The 23997-nt window shown below is 45.4% G+C and overlaps 1 protein-coding gene across 2 annotated transcripts in view; it reads left to right on the top strand.

The window, feature by feature from the left end:
* Positions 1-23997, top strand: part of LOC118357969 (kremen protein 1-like) — a 145455-nt gene that overhangs the window by 35510 nt on the left and 85948 nt on the right. For both annotated transcript variants that reach the window (XM_052479235.1, XM_052479234.1), the window contains exon 2: positions 23122-23284. In XM_052479235.1, the coding sequence (XP_052335195.1) occupies positions 23122-23284 (163 nt within the window). The remainder of the gene's footprint in view (positions 1-23121; positions 23285-23997) is intronic.

Here is a 23997-nt window from a genome sequence, read left to right as displayed (position 1 = left end):
CACCTTAGAGATCTGTACTGTAGAAATCACAGACGTACAGTAAATGTATTACTGGATTGATTTCTGCCTTCAAATATTGGGTAATGCTGGCCGCTTACACAAACGCACACACACACACACACACACACACACACACACACACACACACACACACACACACACACACACACACACACACACACACACACACACACACACACACACACACACACACACACACACACACACACACACACACGGCTAGTGGGCAGACAACCGTCTGTTGTGGAGGACAGAGTGTGTGAAACTGATTGAATGAATGACACGGGCACAATGACACAGCCCCGACCACTGGGAAGTTGGAACAATGCAGTCTGTGTCTGGGTGGCCTCATCCCGTCCCCCCCACTATGGATGAGTCTTAAAACACAGCCACTCGGCTCGGCTGATTAAAACCCTTTTTGCACTCTCTTACAGTAAGTGCGTCGGAAGGATAGATGGAGGGAGTGAAGAGGCGAGAGAGAGATGGAGAGAGAAACAGACAGGGAGAGAAGGAGGGAGGACGAGTGAGGAAGGAGAGTGAGAGAGAGAAGGAGAGGGAAAATGAGAGAGGGAGGGATAGAGACGAGGTAAAGAATGAGAGAGAGAGGAGGGAGAGGAGAGAGGAGGGGGAGAGAGAGGAGGGAGAATGGAGAGAGAGAATAAAGGAATGCTGTGGGTAGACAGATGAATCCATGTTCTGCATCTGCTTATCACACATCTCTGAGTGCTAGTTCAACATCAAATCAACAGAATACAACATGTGTAGACAGAATAGACTCAATACAACATGTGTAAACTAAATACAACATGTGTAGACTGAATACAACATGTGTAGACTGAATACAACATGTGTAGACTGAATACAACATGTGTAGACGGAATAGACTCAATACAACATGTGTAAACTAAATACAACATGTGTAGACTGAATAGACTCAATACAACATGTGTAGACTAAATACAACATGAGTAGACTGAATATAACATGTGTAGACTGAATACAACATGTGTAGACTGAATATAACATGTGTAGACTGAATATAACATGTGTAGACTGAATACAACATGTGTAGACTGAATAGACTGAATATAACATGTGTAGACTGAATATAACATGTGTAGACTGAATATAACATGTGTAGACTGAATATAACATGTGTAGACTGAATATAACATGTGTAGACTGAATATAACATGTGTAGACTGAATATAACATGTGTAGACTGAATATAACATGTGTAGACTGAATATAACATGTGTAGACTGAATATAACATGAGTAGACTGAATATAACATGTGTAGACTGAATACAACATGTGTAAACTAAATACAATATGAGTAGACTGAATATAACATGTGTAAACTAAATACAATATGAGTAGACTGAATATAACATGTGTAAACTAAATACAATATGAGTAGACTGAATATAACATGTGTAAACTACACCACCAAATACAACACCTTACCGTGAAATGCTTACTCACAAGCCCTTAACCAACTATGAAGTTTTAAGAAAAATATTTACTAAATAAACTAAACTAAAAAAAATTAAAGAGCAACAATAAAATAACAATAACGAGCCTATATACAGGGGGTACCGGTACAGAGTCAATGTGGAGGCTATATACAGGGGGTACCGGTACAGAGTCAATGTGGAGGCTATATACAGGGGGTACAGGTACAGAGTCAATGTGGAGGCTATATACAGGGGTACAAGTACAGAGTCAATGTGGAGGCTATATACAGGGGTACCAGGACTGAGTCAATGTGGAGGCTATATACAGGGCGTACCGGTACAGAGTCAATGTGGAGGCTATATACAGGGGGTACCGGTACAGAGTCAATGTGGAGGCTATATACAGGGGGTACCAGGACTGAGTCAATGTGGAGGCTATATACAGGGCGTACCGGTACAGAGTCAATGTGGAGGCTATATATAGGGGGTACCGGTACAGAGTCAATGTGGAGGTTATATACAGGGGGTACCGGTACAGAGTCAATGTGGAGGTTATATACAGGGGGTACCTGTACAGAGTCAATGTGGAGGCTATATACAGGGGGTACCGGTACAGAGTCAATGTGGAGGTTATATACAGGGGGTACCGGTACAGAGTCAATTTCAAATAGGCTTTACAGCGAAAGCACCAACTCACAAACAATTATGTTAGGTCACCACCAACTCAAAGAAGAACACAGTAATTTTTTCAGCTAAAGAGAGGAGTCACAAAAAGCACAAATAGAGATAAAATTAATCACTAACCTTTGATGATCTTCATCAGATGACACTCATAGGACTTCATGTTACACAATACATGTATGTTTTGTTTGATAAAGTAAAAGAGTTTACATTGGCGCGTTACGTTCACTAGTTCCAAAAACAAATTATAGATATACTTCTCCTTAATGCAACCGCTGTGTCATATTTCAAAAAAACTTTACGGAAAAAGCAAACCATGCAATAATCTGAGAATGGCGCTCAGAAAAAATACAATTATCCGCCATGTTGGAGTCAACAGAAATCAGAAATAACATTATAAATATTCCCTTACCTTTGATGATCTTCATCCGAATGCACTCACAGGAATCCTAGTTCCACAATAAATGTTTGATTTGTTCGATAATGTCCATTATTTATGTCCAAGTAGCTACTTTTGTTAGGGCGTTTAGTACACAAATCCAAACGCTCGTGCAGGTCCAGCCGAACGTTGGACAGAAAGTTCAAAAAGTTATATTACAGGTCGTAGAAACATTTCAAACTAAGTATAGAATCAATCTTTAGGATGTTTTTATCATAAATCTTCAATAATATTCCAACCGGAGAATTCCATTGTCTGTACAAAAGCACTGGAACGCAGGTCGCGATCATGTGAAATGCGCATGACCAGGACCTGGCTCTCTGGCAGACCACGGACTCAAAGAGCTCTCATCCGGCCCCACATCACAGGAGAAGCCTCATTCAAGTTTTTAAAGACGGTTGACATCTAGTGGATGCCCTAGGAAGTGCAACATAAATATATAATATAATATATATGCAACATAACCAATATCCCACTGTGTACTCTGAGGGCTGAGTTCAAAAACTACAAACCTCAGATTTCCCACTTCCTGTTTGGATTTTTTCTCAGGTTTTTGCCTGCCATATGAGTTCTGTGATACTCACAGACATCATTCAAACAGTTTTAGAAACTTCAGTGTTTTCTATCCAAATGTACTAATAGTATGCATATATTAGCAACTGGGACTGAGGAGCAGGCCGTTTACTCTGGGCACCTCTGGGCACCTTATTCATCCAAGCTACTCAATACTGCCCCTGCAGCCATAAGACGTTTTTTAAGAAGCCTTTTGGACTGAGACTTGGCGTTCCGGCATTGCTTGCCGTGCGGTAGCAGAGAGAATGGTCTATGACTAGGGTGGCTGGAATCTTTGGCAATTTTTAGGGCCTTTCTCTGTCACCGCCTACTATAAAGGTCCTGGATGGCAGGAAGCTTGGCCCCAGTGATGTACTGGGCCATACACACACACTGCAACCAGTTAGGATGCTCTTGATGGTGCAGCTGTAAAACCTTTTGAGGATCTGCAGACCCATGCCAAATCTTTTCGGTCTCCTGAGGGGGATTGGCCTTGTTGTGCCCTCTTCACAACTGTCTTAATGTGTTTGGACCATGTTAGTTTGTTGGTGATGTGGACATCAAGGAACTGGAAGCTCTCAACCTGCTCCAATACAGCCCCGTTGATGAGAATGGGGATGTGCTTGGCCCTCCTTTTCCTGTAGTCCATGATCATCTCCTTTGTCTTGATCACGTTGAGGGAGAGGTTGATGTCCTGGCACCACACTTCCAGGTCTCTGACCTCCTCCCTATATGCTCATCGTTGTTGGTGATCTGGCCTACCACCATTGTGTCATTGGCAAACTTAATGATGGTATTGGAGTCGTGCTTGGCCACACAGTCATGGGTGAACAGTACATGAGAGGACTAAGAACACACCCCTGAGGGGCCCCAGTGTTGAGGATAAGCGTGGTAGATGTGTTGTTGCCTACCCTTACCACCTGGGGGCAGCCCATCAGGAAATCCAGGATCCAGTTGCAGAGGGAGGTGTTTAGTCCCAGGGTCCTTATCTTAGTGATGAGCTTTGAGGGCACTATGGTGTTGAAGGCTGAGCTGTAGTCAATGAATAGCATTACATACATAGCATTACATCTCACATACTGTAGGTATTCCTTTTGTCCAGGGGGGTAAGGGTAGTGTTGAGTGCAATAGAGATTGCGTCATCTGTGGATCTGTTGGGGCAGCGTGCAAATTGGAGTGGCTCTAGAGTTTCTGGGATGATGGTGCCGATTTGAGCCATGACCAGCCTTTCAAAGCATTTCATGGCTACAGACGTGAGTTCTACGCGGCAATAGTCATTTAGGCAGGTTACCTTGGCGTTCTTGAGCAAAAGGACTATGGTGGACTGCTTGAAACATGTAGGTATTACAGCCTCAAGCCAGGGAGAGGTTGAAAATGTCAGTGAAGACACTTGCCAGTTGGTCAGCGCATGCTCGGAGTACACGTCCTGGTAATCCGTCTGGCCCTAAGTCCCCGTGAATGTTGACCTCCCTTCCTCTCTCCCCCAACCCCTCCTTCCCCATTCCTCTCTCCCCTAACTCCCTCAGCCTAAACCCTCCCTTCCTCTCTCCGCCTAACCCCCTCTCTCTCGTTCCCTCTCTCCCCATAACCCCTTCCCTCTTTTTCCCCTCCCCCTCCCTCTCACCCCAAACCCCCTACCCTTACCTCTCTCCACCTAACCCCCTCCCTCCCCTTCTCTCTCTCCCATAACCCCCTCCCCTCCTTCCCCCTCACCCCCTTCCCTCTCTCCCCTAACCCCCTCCCTTCCCTTCCCTTTCTGTCCCTGTGTGTGTGTGTGTGTGTGTGTGTGTGTGTGTGTGTGTGTGTGTGTGTGTGTGTGTGTGTGTGTGTGTGTGTGTGTGTGTGTGTGTGTGTGTGTGTGTGTGTCTGTCTGTCTGTCTGTCTGTCTGTCTGTCTGTCTGTCTGTCTGTCTGTCTGTCTGTCTGTCTGTCTGTCTGTCTATCTGTCTGTCTGCCTGCCTGCGCGGCAGTTAACCTCTAGTGGTTTAGAGCGTTGGACTAGTAACCGATAGGTTACAAGATCAAATTCCTGAGCTGACAAGGTAAAAACCTGTCATTCTGCCCCTGAACAAGGCAGTTAACCCACTGTTCCTAGGCCGTCATTGAAAACAAGAACTGGTTCTTAACTGACTTGCCTAGTTAAATAAAGGTAAAATAAATAAATAAAAGTGTGTGAGTGCGTGCCTGTGTGTTCTGTGATAGGAGGAGGCAGGGGAGGTAAAGATGTGAAGATGTAAGGCGTGGGCGGTATACTGGGATATTTGGAAAAGCCCACGTCAACAGTGTTGAAGCTGAGTTGTCAATATTTGTAGTTACTTTTTAAGCAAACACATGCATTAGAAGGTAAAGTAGATTGCGTTTTTCATTTCACATGTCACATAATTGTACATTATAAAGCTTTCCGTAGTTCCCCAGAACAGTTGAGCAAGTCACATGTTTGTTTGTAAACAGCACAACAGGAGAAAGCAGGAGCAGGTGAGTACAGCTGTGTATTGACAGGAGTCGTGTTTTAAAAGTCAACAGTTTTTTTTTTGCTTCAATAGAGGGATCAGAGTCATCAGGGACATGCAACTATATTTGTCCTTAACAGAAACACCTTCTGGAGAAAATAGCTTCATTTTCAGATGCCGAAGTGTAACGCTATTTGGCTGGCAGCCACACAAGTGAATGCGCTCACAATGAAAAAGGAAGGTTTTTTCAGCTAAAACTATGCATTTGTATTTGTATTTATTATTATGGACCCTCATTATCTGATGCCAAGGCAGCAACTACTCTTCCTGGGGTCCTGTAAAAATGAAGGCAGTAATATATATTACAATACAACTCATAAACATTAAAATACATTTTACAACAGATTTTACAATACATTAAGCGTGTGCCCCCCCCCGGCCACTACTCTATTACAACACTATCCAGGTGGATGTGTGTGTAGTGTGTATGTTATGTACCAAGGAATCTTGCCAATGAACAAAATTATTAAAGTAGTTGGGAATATTAGTGGGTTTTGTGATGAATGAGCCATCTGATTCAATGAATGATGGAGCTGAGTTTGCCTTTTTGCCCAAAATGTTTGCCCAAAATTTTCCCATGTTTATCATAGAAAGAATATAGCCAGGCACATTTCTTAATGTTTTGTTTAAAGTTAATGTGGCTTTTTACTGGCGAAAGGTTGGCTGGCTACACCGAGAAAAGTACTGGAGAAAAGTAACTGCAGTCAGAGTGATTTCAGCTAACAGAATGTATGTTTTTGATTTCTCATTGGTTTGGAGAATTGCAACTGAAGTACACAATTATTCTGATGCCAGGTATAAATTACAATAAGAAGTATTTTAGATCTGTGTTAAAAAAAACGCAGCAAGAATTTTTTAAATGCAATTTCTATTTTTTTCTGTGTGAAAAACACAGAATTCTGCATTAATGCGACCCATACGTTGAACTTGTTAGTTATCTAAGTAAGTGGCTGAATTGAATAAGGTGATGGGACATCATATTGTCTCAGCTTTCTGCTGTGTTTAAACAGTCTCCACACAGACCCAATGCCAGCACCGTTCTTCCTTCAGACAAGCATAGCAAAGGGTCTGAATACTTATTTAAATGTTATATTTCAGTGTTTTCTTTTTAATTACATTTGCAAAAATGTCTAAAAAGATGTTTTCGCTTTGTCATTGTGGGGTACTGTGTGTAGATTGATGAGGGAACATTTATAATAAGGATAATCCATTTTAGAATAAGGCTGCAACGTAACAAAATGTGGAATCAGTCAAGGGGTCTGAATACTTTACGAATGCACTGTATAGCTGAACATCAATCTGGTGGTACATGTATGTCTGCATCCCGATTATGTACCCTTTCCCCAAAGTGTGCACTTGACTTGCACACTTTCTCGCATGGATTTGACAATGGTGGAAGTGCACACTTTTGGAAAAGAGTGAAGAATCATGACACAGCCTTCACTTGGAGCCACAGAGACCCTGGTCCAGACATTGACCCTGGTCCAGACACTGACCCTGGTCCAGACACTGACCCTGGTCCAGACACTGACCCTGGTCCAGACTCTGACCCTGGTCCAGACACTGACCCTGGTCCAGACATTGACCCTGGTCCAGACACTGACCCTGGTCCAGACACTGACCCTGGTCCAGACACTGACCCTGGTCCAGACATTGACCCTGGTCCAGACTCTGACCCTGGTCCAGACATTGACCCTGGTCCAGACACTGACCCTGGTCCAGACACTGACCCTGGTCCAGACACTGACCCTGGTCCAGACACTGACCCTGGTCCAGACACTGACCCTGTTCCAGGCACTGACCCTGGTCCAGACACTGACACTGACCCTGATCCAGACTCTGACCCTGGTCCAGACACTGACACTGACCCTGGTCCAGACACTGACACTGACCCTGGTCCAGACACTGACTCTGACCCTGGTCCAGACACTGACACTGACCCTGGTCCAGACACTGACTCTGACCCTGGTCCAGACACTGACACTGACCCTGGTCCAGACACTGACACTGACCCTGCTCCAGACACTGACCCTGCTCCAGACACTGACTCTGACCCTGCTCCAGACACTGACACTGACCCTGGTCCAGACACTGACACTGACCCTGCTCCTGACACTGACACTGACCCTGCTCCAGACACTGACCCTGGCCCAGACACTGACCCTGGTCCAGGCACTGACCCTGGTTCAGACACTGACACTGACCCTGCTCCAGACACTGACCCTGGTCCAGGCACTGACACTGACCCTGGTCCAGACACTGACACTGACCCTGGTCCAGACACTGACACTGACCCTGGTCCAGACACTGACACTGACCCTGGTCCAGACACTGACCCTGCTCCTGACACTGACACTGACCCTGGTCCAGGCACTGACCCTGCTCCAGACACTGACACTGACCCTGCTCCAGACACTGACCCTGGTCCAGACACTGACCCTGGTCCAGACACTGACCCTGGTCCAGGCACTGACCCTGCTCCAGACACTGACACTGACCCTGGTCCAGACACTGACACTGACCCTGGTCCAGACACTGACCCTGGTCCAGACACTGACCCTGGTCCAGACACTGACACTGACCCTGCTCCAGACACAGACACTGACCCTGCTCCAGACACAGACACTGACCCTGGTCCAGACACTGACACTGACCCTGCTCCAGACACAGACACTGACTCTGGTCCAGACACTGACACTGACCCTGCTCCAGACACTGACCCTGCTCCAGACACTGACCCTGCTCCAGACACTGACACTGACCCTGGTCCAGACACTGACACTGACCCTGCTCCAGACACTGACCCTGGTCCAGACACTGACACTGACCCTGCTCCAGACACTGACCCTGCTCCAGACACAGACACTGACCCTGGTCCAGACACTGACACTGACCCTGCTCCAGACACTGACCCTGGTCCAGACACAGACACTGACCCTGCTCCAGACACTGACACTGACCCTGGTCCAGACACTGACACTGACCCTGCTCCAGACACTGACCCTGGTCCAGACACTGACCCTGGTCCAGACACTGACCCTGGTCCAGACACTGACCCTGGTCCAGGCACTGACCCTGACCCTGCTCCAGACACTGACCCTGGTCCAGACACTGACCCTGGTCCAGACACTGACCCTGGTCCAGACACTGACACTGACCCTGCTCCAGACACTGACCCTGGTCCAGACACTGACCCTGGTCCAGACACTGACCCTGGTTCAGACACTGACCCTGCTCCAGACACTGACCCTGGTCCAGACACTGACCCTGGTCCAGACTCTGACCCTGGTCCAGACACTGACCCTGGTCCAGACACTGACCCTGGTCCAGACATTGACCCTGGTCCAGACATTGACCCTGGTCCAGACACTTACCCTGGTCTGACCCTGGTCTAGACACTGACCCTGATCCAGACTCTGAACCTGATTATTGACGCTATTCTCTTAGTGGATTTAGTTATTCCCTATTTGGTCCATTAATTAAATGACAATGGTTTTAAAGGAGAATAATCATTGTATTGGAGGAATACTTTGGTATAGTGATCGGAGATTTCTCTCTTATGTGGGCATAGGACTCACTTTTCCATTCACCCTTGTAAGGATACTTTGATCATCTGTTTATTCAGTAAAAAGGGTTGAGTTTATCAGGTAGGTAGACTATACCACTGATACCCCATGCTGTAATACTGTATCAGAACACCTCATAGTACTGTATCTAAACACCTCATAGTACTGTATCAGAACATCTCATAGTACTGTATCAGAACACCTCATAGTAATGTATCAGAACACCTCATAGTACTGTATCAGAACACCTCATAGTACTGTATCAGAACACCTCATAGTACTGTATCTAAACACCTCATAGTACTGTATCAGAACATCTCATAGTACTGTATCTAAACACCTCATAGTACTGTATCAGAACATCTCATAGTACTGTATCTAAACACCTCATAGTACTGTATCAGAACACCTCATAGTACTGTATCTAAACACCTCATAGTACTGTATCAGAACATCTCATAGTACTGTATCTAAACACCTCATAGTACTGTATCAGAACACCTCATAGTACTGTATCTAAACACCTCATAGTAATGTATCAGAACACCTCATAGTACTGTATCTAAACACCTCATAGTACTGTATCAGAACACCTCATAGTACTGTATCTAAACACCTCATAGTACTGTATCTAAACACCTCATAGTAATGTATCTAAACACCTCATAGTACTGTATCAGAACACCTCATAGTACTGTATCTAAACACCTCATAGTACTGTATCTAAACACCTCATAGTACTGTATCAGAACACCTCATAGTACTGTATCTAAACACCTCATAGTACTGTATCTAAACACCTCATAGTACTGTATCAGAACACCTCATAGTACTGTATCTAAACACCTCATAGTACTGTATCAGAACACCTCATAGTAATGTATCAGAACACCTCATAGTACTGTATCTAAACAGTAATGTATCTAAACACCTCATGGGAAATCAGCTACTATAGCTCTATAAAACTTAACTTTACTGGGCTTTGCAGGTGGCGCAGCGGTCTAAGGCATTGCATCACAGTGCTTGAGGCGTCACTACAGACCCGGGTTCCATCCCGGGTTGTGTCATAACCGGCCATGACCTGGAGCCCCGTAGGGCAGTGCACAATTGGCCTAGCGTCGTCCAGGTTTGGGGAGGGTTTGTCCTTGGGGGGGCTTTACTTGGCTCATCGTGCTATAGCGACTCCTTGTGGTGGGTTGTCATCAGTTGAACGGCGTTTCCTCCGACAGTTTGGTGCTGCTGGCCTCCGGGTTAAGCGGGAGGGTATTGTTGAAGAGCGCGGTTTGGCGAGTCATATTTTGGAGGACGCATAACTCGACCTTTGCCTCCCCCGAGCCTGTTGGGCAGTTGCTGCGATAAGACAAGATTGTAATTAGATCGCAATTGAATATCATAAAATTGGGGAGAAAAAAGGGGTGAAAGGAATAAACAAATACATACTTAACAGTACTACAGTACTACATACTTAACAGTACTACAGTACTACATACTTAACAGTACTACAGTACTACATACTTAACAGTACTACAGTACTACATACTTATCAGTACTACAGTACTACAGTACTACATACTTAACAGTACTACAGTAAAAATATATGACTTTTTCCCTCTGCAATGCGGTGCCCTCCTGCAGTAGTCTACTCTGATCATTCCTCCTCTTAAGTCTCACTTGCTTTGATGTTTGATGTGTAAATGTAAATGATGCTGTGGTGGGAAAAGAGAACCAAACCAGTGCACCAGAGCCACCCTCCTCTCCTCTCCTCTTGGTCCCAGCTGGGTCCCCTTCAGATTGGGTCTCCAGCCCACAGCTGGCCCTCCACGACCCTGGCCTTGCTGGTTACCATGCCATTAGTATTGAGCAGCAGAACAGTGATGGCAGAGTAATGGCAGCAGCTAACAGCCGTAAGCAACATGGAACAGATGAACAGATACAGACAGAGTTTAGATGTACAGTGGGGTCCATAATTGTCACTCTTGATAAAGATGAGCAAAAAAGAATGTATAAAATAAATAAAACAAATAATGACCTATGTTGTATGCTCCAAAACATTGTGAATGTATATACTTTTATACTAATACAATCAGAGAAAGAGAAAAACATATATACAGTACCAGTCAAAAGTTTGGAAACTCATTCAATGGTTTTTCTTTATTCTTTACTAATTTATACATCGTAGAATAATAGTGAAGACATCAGAACTATGAAATAAAACATTTGGAATCATGTAGTAACCAAAAAAGCATTCCTCATGAAGCTGGTTGAGAGAACGCCAAGAGGGTGTAAAGCTGTCATCAAGGCAAAGGGTGGCTACTTTGGAGAATCTAACATTTAAAAAATATTTAGATTTGTTGATCTCTTGGTTCCTACATGATTCCATGTGTGTTATTTCATAGTTTTGATTTCTTCACTATTATTCTACCAAAAAAACATTGAATGAGTAGGTGTGTCCAAACTTTTGACTGGTACTGTGTATATATATATTTTAAGATAATTGGCACCACTCCTTTCAATACTCTAGCTCCCTCCCATTGAGAGGATAATGACACTGAGCCTTTTTCTAAAATGTTTTTGAGATTGGAGAACACGTTGGGAGGGATCTTATACCGTTCCTCCATACAGGATCTTCCGTGATATCCTTCGTCTGCACTACCGGACTGCCTTAATTCAATTCAAACCACAGGTTTCAATGGAGACTGAGATGGTCTTTACAAAATGTACATTTTTGTGGTCAGTTTCTTTTGTGGATTTTGATTAGTGCTTTGGGGTTATTGTCTTGCTGGAAGATCCACTTGCGGCCAAGTGTCAGCCTCCTGGCAGAGGCACCCAGGCTTTTGGCTAAAATGTCCCAGTACTTGATAAAGTTCATGATGCTGTTGACCTTGTCAAGGGCCCCAGGACCAGTGGAAGCAAAATAGCCCCACAACATGAAAGCTCCATATCTTACTGTAGGTATGAGGTACTTTCCTGCATATGCTTGTGTTTTTCAATGTCAAACCCACCACTGGTGTGCGTGACCAAAGAGCTCTAATTTGATGTCAACTGCTCAGGCTCCAACCCAGGTGCCAATGTCATCTATCAAACTACTGGCGGTGCTATGGTCAGAGGATGTGAAAATAGAGGCCTTTGTTCACACACACCAGCTCCCAATACTCTCCCTGTTTCTTCCCCTCTCTCTCTCTCTCTCTCTCTCTCTCTCTCTCTCTCTCTCTCTCTCTCTCTCTCTATCTATCTCTCTCTCTCTCTCTCTCCCTACCTCTTTCTCTCTCTCCCTACCTCTTTCTTTCTCTCTCTCTCTCTCCCTCCCTCCCTCCCTCCCTCCCTACCTCTCTCTCTCTCTCTCTCTCTCTCTCTCTCTCTCTCTCTCTCTCTCTCTCACTGTCTCTCTCTCTCTCGTTCTGTCTTTCTCTCTCTCTCTCTCTCTCTCTCTCTCTCTCTCTCTCTCCCCTACCTCTTTCTCTCTCTCCCTACTCTCTCTCTCTCTCTCTCTCTCTCTCCCTCCCTCCCTCCCTACCTCTCTCTCTCTCTCTCTCTCTCTCTCTCTCTCTCTCTCTCTCTCTCTCTCCCTACCTCTTTCTCTCTCTCTCTCCCTACCTCTCTCTCTCTCTCTCTCTCTCTCTCTCTCTCTCTCTCTCTCTCTCTCTCTCTCTCTCTCTCTCTCTCTCTCTCTCTCTCTCTCTCACTGTCTCTCTTTCTCTCTCTCATTCTGTCTTTCTTTCTCTCTCTCTCTGTTTCTCTTTCTCTCTCTCGCTCGGTCTTTCTTTCTCTCTCTCTCCCTCCATTGCTTGCCAACAAGCACTATTTGAAGAATCAGTATGGAAGTAATTAATCCTGACAAATATAATAACAGGGTGATTAGCTCTCAGTCAATTATCCTGCTCTCTTTCCTTTTTAAGACTCTGCTCTTGTTTCTTGGGTTTGTGTGGTATTCTGCGAGAGTAAGACTTTGCTGGTTGAGGTTTGGGGCGAGTCCTCCACCATCTTCCTCCTCCCTTTTCCCGGACTTTATTTGTAGAATCTCTCTCTCTCTCTCTCTCTCTCTCTCTCTCTCTCTCTCTCTCTCTCTCTCTCTCTCTCTCTCTCTCTCTCTCTCTCTCTCTCTCTCTCTCTCTCTGTCTCTGTCTCTCTCCCTCTATCTTTCAGTTTTTCATGCGGTCGTGGTCTCTGGTTCTGTTTGCCATCAGCCTGTGATGCCACCACAAGAAAGTCCCTCGTCATGTGACACAAGTGGCATGGTCACATGCTAACAGAGAGTGGAAAGAGGGCAGAGGACATGCTGCATTGTGTCTCAAATGCCTCGCTAATCCCTTATATAGTGCACTTTTGATGGGCCCTGGTCAAAAGTAGTGCACTATATTAGAGAAAAGGGTTCAATTTGGGATGGAGACCTAGTAGTAAGTGTGTCTCTGGATCTCCCGTTGTATTCCCGGACTACGGCGGTTTGGACTTTTGTTTTGAAGGACGTGTGCATTGAGCTCCCTCCACTCCGCTCCACAGGCCTTTTCAACGCTCAATTCATCTTTATGATGGCCTTACGTCTCTAAGTCCCTGCAGATCTGCTACTTCCCATTCCCACCACAGGAAAATTGTGCCTCCAGACCACATCAGGCCCCCAGGCTCAGCCGCTAGGAAAATGCTGCCATATTTGCCATCTCGTCCTGGAAGGGTTAGCTAGCCTCTCCATCTGGTCCTGGAAGGGTTAGCTAGCCTATCCATCTCGTCCTGGAAGGGTTAGCTAGCCTCTCCATCTGGTCCTGGAAGGGTTAGCTAGCCTCTCCATCTGGTCCTGGAAGGGTTAGCTAGCCTCCCCATCTGGTCCTGGAAGGGTTAGCTAGCCTCTCCTTCTGGTCCTGGAAGGGTTAGCTAGCCTCTCCATCTGGTCCCGGAAGGGTTAGCTAGCCTCTCCATCTCGTCCTGGAAGGGTTAGCTAGACTCTCCATCGCGTCCCGGAAGGGTTAGCTAACCTCTCCATCTCGTCCTGGAAGGGTTAGCTAGCCTCTCCATCTCGTCCTGGAAGGGTTAGCTAGCCTCCCCATCTCGTCCTGGAAGGGTTAGCTAGCCTCTCCATCTGGTCCTGGAAGGGTTAGCTAGCCACTCCATCTGGTCCTGGAAGGGTTAGCTAGCCTCCCCATCTCGTCCTGGAAGGGTTAGCTAGCCTCTCCATCTGGTCCTGGAAGGGTTAGCTAGCCTCTCCATCTTGTCCTGGAAGGGTTAGCTAGCCTCTCCATCTCGTCCTGGAAGGGTTAGCTAGCCTCTCCATCTCATCCTGGAAGGGTTAGCTAGCCTCTCCATCTCGTCCTGGAAGGGTTTGCTAGCCTCTCCATCTCGTCCTGGAAGGGTTAGCTAGCCTCTCCATCTGGTCCTGGAAGCGTTAGCTAGCCTCTCCATCTGGTCCTGGAAGGGTTAGCTAGCCTCCCCATCTCGTCCTGGAAGGGTTAGCTAGCCTCTCCATCTGGTCCTGGAAGGGTTAGCTAGCCTCTCCATCTCGTCCTGGAAGGGTTTGCTAGCCTCTCCATCTGGTCCTGGAAGGGTTTGCTAGCCTCTCCATCTCATCCTGGAGGGTTAGCTAGCCTCTCCATCTCGTCCTGGAAGGGTTAGCTAGCCTCTCCATCTGGTCCTGGAAGGGTCAGCTAGCCTCTCCATCTGGTCCTGGAAGGGTTAGCTAGCCTCCCCATCTCGTCCTGGAAGGGTTAGCTAGCCTCTCCATCTGGTCCTGGAAGGGTTAGCTAGCCTCTCCATCTCGTCCTGGAAGGGTTTGCTAGCCTCTCCATCTGGTCCTGGAAGGGTTTGCTAGCCTCTCCATCTCATCCTGGAAGGGTTAGCTAGCCTCTCCATCTCGTCCTGGAAGGGTTTGCTAGCCTCTCCATCTCATCCTGGAAGGGTTAGCTAGCCTCTCCATCTCGTCCTGGAAGGGTTTGCTAGCCTCTCCATCTCGTCCTGGAAGGGTTTGCTAGCCTCTCCATCTCATCCTGGAAGGGTTAGCTAGCCTCTCCATCTCGTCCTGGAAGGGTTTGCTAGCCTCTCCATCTCATCCTGGAAGGGTTAGCTAGCCTCTCCATCTCGTCCTGGAAGGGTTTGCTAGCCTCTCCATCTCATCCTGGAAGGGTTAGCTAGCCTCTCCATCTCGTCCTGGAAGGGTTTGCTAGCCTCTCCATCTCATCCTGGAAGGGTTAGCTAGCCTCTCTATCTCGTCCTGGAAGGGTTTGCTAGCCTCTCCATCTCATCCTGGAAGGGTTAGCTAGCCTCTCCATCTCGTCCTGGAAGGGTTAGCTAGCCTCTCCATCTCGTCCTGGAAGGGTTAGCTAGCCTCTCCATCTCATCCTGGAAGGGTTAGCTAGCCTCTCCATCTCATCCTGGAAGGGTTAGCTAGCCTCTCCATCTGGTCCTGGAAGGGTTTGCTAGCCTCTCCATCTCATCCTGGAAGGGTTAGCTAGCCTCTCCATCTCGTCCTGGAAGGGTTTGCTAGCCTCTCCATCTCATCCTGGAAGGGTTTGCTAGCCTCTCTATCTCGTCCTGGAAGGGTTTTCTAGCCTCTCCATCTCGTCCTGGAAGGGTTTGCTAGCCTCTCCATCTCATCCTGGAAGGGTTAGCTAGCCTCTCTATCTCGTCCTGGAAGGGTTAGCTAGCCTCTCCATCTCATCCTGGAAGGGTTAGCTAGCCTCTCTATCTCGTCCTGGAAGGGTTTGCTAGCCTCTCCACAGACAGCAGGGATATGACTGCTCCAACAGCAGCAGGAGCACAACACTTTAGTCTTACACTGAACAGTTGAATCCCAGTAAATACATAGGGGAGATATTTCACAAAGGCACACTGGGATTTTTCTGATCCAGTACTTTGTGGAACAATAACTTTAGTCGTTGTAATCGATCTACACTCAGCGTGTGAGGAGGAGACCCAGTTTGAAGGACAGACACAGGGCCCGTTTTTCATGCAAGCCTCTGCCTCAACATTTCCTGCATAGTGCTGTCTGTCTGCCTGCCTGCCTGTCTGTCTGCCTGCCTGCCTGTCTGTCTGTCTGCCTGCCTGCCTGCCTGTCTGTCTGTCTGTCTGTCTGTCTGTCTGTCTGTCTGTCTGTCTGTCTGTCTGTCTGTCTGTCTGTCTGTCTGTCTGTCTGTCTGTCTGTCTGTCTGTCTGTCTGTCTGTCTGTCTGTCTGCCTGCCTGCCTGCCTGTCTGTCTGTCTGTCTGTCTGTCTGTCTGTCTGTCTGTCTGTCTGTCTGTCTGTCTGTCTGTCTGTCTGAGACAACAGGAACAGAGTATAAAGCAGACAGGATGTGATTGGTCTGTCTGGGATACGAGTGATTCATAAATGCAGTTGCCCTCAAACACTCCTGCAAAACACACACACACACACACACACACACACACACACACACACACACACACACACACACACACACACACACACACACACACACACACACACACACACACACACACACACACACACACACACACACAAACTCCATTACTTTACATCGACATGCTCAGCATGACAACCTTGCCATGTATTCATTATTTAACACGCCTTGTCTGTCCTCTGAATGTCAGACTGATGGCTGATATCATCTCTGTTTTCATTCTCTCTGTACTCCCCATACACGGGCCGCATCACGGCTCAGAGTGTGACACGTAATGCTATTAAGCTGGATTGCTACTTTTTATGAAGTCATGTTCCTCTTCACTGGGTATCTAGGTAGATTTATGATGCCTGGCTGATACTGAGCCGCTCCTAGACACTGGCAGAATGAATTGACTGAGGGTGAAGAAAGGAGACGTTTACAGTTTACAGACAATAGAGTGGCATCATAATTAGTGAAACTCTACACCCCCCAGCTCCCTACTAGGGGTGCAGCCTGTCAGGCTGATGATGGATCATGGCTAGGGATGACCAAAGAGTGGCGCCTGCCCTCAGCAGCATTAATTACAAAACACTTCAACTTGACACTGAAAGGAATTGGTGGCCTCTTCTAGTTTAACATGGAGACAGTTATTTTTTTTCTGTAACAACAATGTGCTTCATGAGAGAAACTGCAATTACTGTTAAAATGTATTTGCTTAAATCACTAACCACAACAGGAGCTTATGAGAGACAGGCTTCTTTCTGAGCCAGGCGTCCATTTCCTTAATGCACACAGCTTTTGCTCATTTCCATATTTAATTGTTTTAATTAAGCATTAATTTCCATCATTTTAATACATTTCTCCTGCGCTAATGTGTTATCATTTACACACTGTGTCACTTTTCTGGTTTCTATTTCAGTACTTTCCGTGACAGAATGATTATTCTCCTCTTTGACTGTGCATTTTCGTCAGTTCTTACTTTCGCCACTAGGGGTGTCTTAATTGTTGACTGTTTTTGTGCCAGTTAGCTAGCAGTTTTCAGCTGTTAGCAGCCAATTGCTAGCAGTTTCTTACTGGCCATCATTTTTTCAAGTCATTACTGAGTTATTTAATGTAACAAATCAAGCATTAAACCTCGTAAACAATGAATGGTAATTTATGGTAACCTTGTAAACAGTTCATTTAGACGTGGCGTTTATTTGAAACAGTTGTTCATGTCATAGACATTAGAACCAGTAGATCGCGATAGTCCTGACGTCATCCACAAAACTCTCGATGGCGCATGAAGCCTGAAGTATTTTAATTTTAAATGCGCCATATTGCTGAATGGGGCTGAAACACTGAGGTATAATAAGAACTAGAGACTGTGTCCAAGATGTCCGCCTGTTGTTTTCAAGGTAATCTACTCACGTTCACATACGTCGATTCATGGAACCTCTATATCGTCGATTCATGGAACCTCTATATCTGGGTTGAGTCCAGTTTATACGGACCAACATCACAACAAAACATGGAAGAATGGATGAATATAACATTTTAATATCTTTGGCTGTGTGGCTGAGTGATGAAAGAAAATCTCCCTCAGTGACAATTATTTGAATAAATCAATGGATTTTTTTTTTGCACAAAGGTGATGACTGAATTGTCTTCTTAGCAATTTTCTAATTTGATTTCTCTATGTGGCCGTGTATGGAAATGGTCTTTCTGAGCCGGACGTCAGTTAAACTGTAGTACTGAAACAAAACTGTAGGAGCAGTCGAAACCGTGCTTCTAGACCAGAAACCATGGCTCCTTGGGCTGAATGGAATCAAACAAATTGGTAAGGATCATGTTGAAGGTGAAATTAACTACCAAAGGATCATGTTGAAAGTGACATTAACTACCAAAGGATCATGTTGAAGGTGGCCGTAACTACCAAAGGATCATGTTGAAGGTGACATTAACTACCAAAGGATCATGTTGAAGGTGACATTAACTACCAAAGGATCATGTTGAAGGTGACATTAACTACCAAAGGATCATGTTGAAGGTGGCATTAACTACCAAAGGATCATGTTGAAGGTGACATTAACTACCAAAGGATCATGTTGAAGGTGGCATTAACTACCAAGGATCATGTTGAAGGTGACATTAACTACCAAAGGATCATGTTGAAGGTGGCCGTAACTACCAAAGGATCATGTTGAAGGTGACATTAACTACCAAAGGATCATGTTGAAGGTGACATTAACTACCAAAGGATCATGTTGAAGGTGGCATTAACTACCAAAGGATCATGTTGAAGGTGACATTAACTACCAAAGGATCATGTTGAAGGTGACAGTAACTACCAAAGGATCATGTTGAAGGTGACATTAACTACCAAAGGATCATGTTGAAGGTGACATTAACTACCAAAGGATCATGTTGAAGGTGACATTAACTACCAAAGGATCATGTTGAAGGTGACATTAACTACCAAAGGATCATGTTGAAGGTGACATTAACTACCAAAGGATCATGTTGAAGGTGACATTAACTACCAAAGGATCATGTTGAAGGTGACATTAACTACCAAGGATCATGTTGAAGGTGACATTAACTACCAAAGGATCATGTTGAAGGTGACATTAACTACCAAAGGATCATGTTGAAGGTGACATTAACTACCAAAGGATCATGTTGAAGGTGACATTAACTACCAAAGGATCATGTTGAAGGTGACATTAACTACCAAAGGATCATGTTGAAGGTGACATTAACTACCAAAGGATCATGTTGAAGGTGACATTAACTACCAAGGATCATGTTGAAGGTGACATTAACTACCAAGGATCATGTTGAAGGTGACATTAACTACCAAAGGATCATGTTGAAGGTGACATTAACTACCAAAGGATCATGTTGAAGGTGACATTAACTACCAAGGATCATGTTGAAGGTGACATTAACTACCAAGGATCATGTTGAAGGTGACATTAACTACCAAGGATCATGTTGAAGGTGACATTAACTACCAAGGATCATGTTGAAGGTGACATTAACTACCAAAGCATCATGTTGAAGGTGACATTAACTACAAAGGATCATGTTGAAGGTGACATTAACTACCAAAGGATCATGTTGAAGGTGGCATTAACTACCAAAGGATCATGTTGAAGGTGACATTAACTACCAAAGGATCATGTTGAAGGTGACATTAACTACCAAAGGATCATGTTGAAGGTGACATTAACTACCAAGGATCATGTTGAAGGTGACATTAACTACCAAAGGATCATGTTGAAGGTGACATTAACTACCAAAGGATCATGTTGAAGGTGGCATTAACTACCAAAGGATCATGTTGAAGGTGACATTAACTACCAAAGGATCATGTTGAAGGTGACATTAACTACCAAAGGATCATGTTGAAGGTGACATTAACTACCAAAGGATCATGTTGAAGGTGGCATTAACTACCAAAGGATCATGTTGAAGGTGACATTAACTACCAAAGGATCATGTTGAAGGTGACATTAACTACCAAAGGATCATGTTGAAGGTGGCAGTAACTACCAAAGGATCATGTTGAAGGTGACATTAACTACCAAAGGATCATGTTGAAGGTGGCATTAACTACCAAAGGATCATGTTGAAGGTGACATTAACTACCAAAGGATCATGTTGAAGGTGACATTAACTACCAAAGGATCATGTTGAAGGTGACATTAACTACCAAAGGATCATGTTGAAGGTGACATTAACTACCAAGGATCATGTTGAAGGTGACATTAACTACCAAAGGATCATGTTGAAGGTGACATTAACTACCAAAGGATCATGTTGAAAGTGACATTAACTACCAAAGGATCATGTTGAAGGTGGCCGTAACTACCAAAGGATCATGTTGAAGGTGACATTAACTACCAAAGGATCATGTTGAAGGTGACATTAACTACCAAAGGATCATGTTGAAGGTGACATTAACTACCAAAGGATCATGTTGAAGGTGACATTAACTACCAAAGGATCATGTTGAAGGTGACATTAACTACCAAAGGATCATGTTGAAGGTGACATTAACTACCAAAGGATCATGTTGAAGGTGGCCGTAACTACCAAAGGATCATGTTGAAGGTGACATTATCTACCAAAGGATCATGTTGAAGGTGACATTAACTACCAAAGGATCATGTTGAAGGTGGCCGTAACTACCAAAGGACCATGGTCGATATAGTAGTTTTCACCCTTCTTAAGACAGTCAACCTGGTTTTAATGTCTATTAACCTGATGCTAGCCTACTGTTAAACCTTTGCAGCAGAAGGTTCATTTAAAAGCTCAGCATTACCTATAATATATACACTGCTCAAAAAAATAAAGGGAACACTAAAAGAACACATCCTAGATCTGAATGAATGAAATATTCTTATTAAATACTTTTTTCTTTACATAGTTGAATGTGCTGACAACAAAATCACACAACAATTATCAATGGAAATCAAATGTATTAACCCATGGAGGTCTGGATTTGGAGTCACACTCAAAATTAAAGTGGAAAACCACACTACAGGCTGATCCAACGTTGATGTAATGTCCTTAAAACAAGTCAAAAAGAGGCTCAGTAGTGTGTGTGGCCTCCACGTGCCTGTATGACCTCTCTACAACGCCTGGGCATGCTCCTGATGAGGTGGCAGATGGTCTCCTGAGGGATCTCCTCCCAGACCTGGAGTAAAGCATCCTCCAACTCCTGGACAGTCTGTGGTGGATGGAGCGAGATATGATGTCCCAGATGTGCTCAATTGGATTCAGGTCTGGGGGACGGGCGGGCCAGTCCATAAGATCAATGCCTTCTTCTTGCAGGAACTGCTGACACACTCCAGCCACATGAGGTCTAGCATTATTCTTGCATTAGGAGGAACCCAGGGCCAACCGCACCAGCATATGGTCTCACAAGGGGTCTGAAGATCTCATCTTAGCACCTAATGGCAGTCAGGCTACCTCTGGCGAGCACATGGAGGGCTGTGCTGCCCCCCAAAGAAATGCGACCCCACACCATGACTGACCCACCGCCAAACCGGTCATGCTGGAGGATATTGCAGGCAGCAAAACGTTCTCCACGGCGTCTCCAAACTGTCATGTCTGTCACATGTGCTCAGTGTGAACCTGCTTTCACCTGTGTAGAGCTCAGGGCGCCAGTGGCGAATTTGCCAATATTGGGGTTCTCTGGCAAATGCCAAACGTCCTGCACGGTGTTGGGCTGTAAGCACAACCCCCACCTGTGGACGTCGGGCCCTCATACCACCCTCATGGAGTCTGTTCCTGACCGTTTGAGCAGACACATGCACATTTGTGGCCTGCTGAAGGTCATTTTGCAGGGCTCTGGCAGTGCTCCTCCTTGCACAAAGGCGGAGGTAGTGGTCCTGCTGCTGAGTTGTTGCCCTTCTACGGCCTCCTCCACATCTCCTGATGTACTGGCCTGTCTCCTGGTAGCGCCTCCATGCTCTGGACACTACGCTGACAGACACAGCAAACCTTCTTGCCACATCTCGCATTGATGTTCCATCCTGGATGAGCTGCACTACCTGAGCCACTTGTGTGGGTTGTAGACTCCGTCTCATGCTACCACTAGAGTGAAAGCACCGCCAGCATTCAAAAGTGACCAAAACATCAGCCAGGAAGCATAGGAACTGAGAAGTGGTCTGTGGTCACCACCTGCAGAACCACTCCTTTATTGGGGGTGTCTTGCTAATTGCCTATAATTTCCACCTGTTGTTTATTCCATTTGCACAACAGCATGTGAAATTTATTGTCAATCAGTGTTGCTTCCTTAGTGGACAGTTTGATTTCACAGAAGTGTGATTGACTTGGAGTTACATTGTGTTGTTTAAATGTTCCCTTTATTTTTTTGAGCAGTATATATAAATTATACAATTCATTTATCTTGATTCTTTGTTTTTATATCATTGTAGACTATCTGTATAATTTATAATTTGCAACTCCATATTTGTGTCATCATTAACATATCCTCAGACATAGAATGTCGTTTGGAATAAAAAATGTGTCATTATAATTACAAACTAAATTGATATTTCAAACATAGTGTAAGCTGAATCCTCCATCTCTACTCTGTCATCCTCTGTCAGCCCCTCCATCTCCACTCTGTCATCCTCTGTCAGCCCCTCCATCTCCACTCTGTCATCCTCTGTCAGCCCCTCCATCTCCACTCTGTCATCCTCTGTCAGCCCCTCCATCTCCACTCTGTCATCCTCCTTCATGTCCACTCTATCATCCTCTGTCAGCATCTCCATCTCCTCTCTGTCATCCTATAGTATCCCCTGTTAGCCACCTAGACATAGTATCTTGGATGAAACAAATCGCTCAAGTGTTGGTCAGAATATATATTTTTCTCTCAATGCCAAACACAGTGAACACTTGTTTAATAAATTATCTCCCTCTCTCCCTCTCCCTCTCTCTCCCTCTCCCTCTCTCTCCCTCTCCCTCTCCCTCTCCCTCTCCCTCTCCCTCTCCCTCTCCCTCTCCCTCTCCCTCTCCCTCTCCCTCTCCCTCTCCCTCTCCCCTATCCCCCTTTCCAGAATGTTACACAGCCAATGGAGAGGACTACAGAGGCTGCCAGAACCAGACAAGCCTCCTGGGTGGTAAGCCCTGCCTCTTCTGGAACGAAACCTTCCAGCACCCCTACAACACCCTCAAGTACCCCAACGGAGAGGGTGGTCTTGGCAGCCACAACTACTGCAGGTGAGGCCCCCTCTGGAGCCCAAGCTAAAGCTTGTACTGGTGCTCAGAAAATAGCATCTTACCCCAGGATACTACCCAAGATGACAGTGGAGGATGCTGAGGGCAGGACGGCTCAGAGTAATGGGTGGAACAGAGCAAATGGAAGGACTTCTATGTGTTTGATGTATTTCCATTCCACCTATTCCGCTCCAGCCATTACCACGAGCCCATCCTCCTCAATTAAGGTGGCACCAACCTCCCAGAAAAGTAAAAGGAATAGTTAGATCTCATTCACTGGTGCTGTTAGCTTAGCTTGTTAGCATTTAGCCTCACTATTAGTATCACTGAACATTATTCGGACACTTTGTATTTACATGGGCAAGTGTAGTCGCTTGGGCAGGAAGTTCGCCGGAGCTGAGTGCCAACCTACATTCTTCTACTGCTTGAGCTCCTGGACCTCTTATAGAGGTGATGTTCCTAGATCTTGATATAAACAGTACCGCCTTTACCCAAAATTAGTACCGAACGTCAAGCACTGGTCAGAAGTGCATACAATAGCACCTCAATGTCATCCTAGAGCAGAGAGGAAGGGAGCACTTTGGGATTCTTGTTATTGCGCGTTCAAAACAACTGGGAAATTAGAAAAAAAGTCCACCTGGGAAAAAGCTTTTTGAACAGTCATCCATCTTTCTAGAAGTCTGACTTTCCGAATCATGACATCATGATTTGACCTA

The sequence above is a fragment of the Oncorhynchus keta genome, chromosome 25, assembly GCF_023373465.1.
Source record: "Oncorhynchus keta strain PuntledgeMale-10-30-2019 chromosome 25, Oket_V2, whole genome shotgun sequence".
NCBI lineage: Eukaryota > Metazoa > Chordata > Actinopteri > Salmoniformes > Salmonidae > Oncorhynchus > Oncorhynchus keta.
This window is presented reverse-complemented; position numbering and strand designations above follow the sequence as displayed.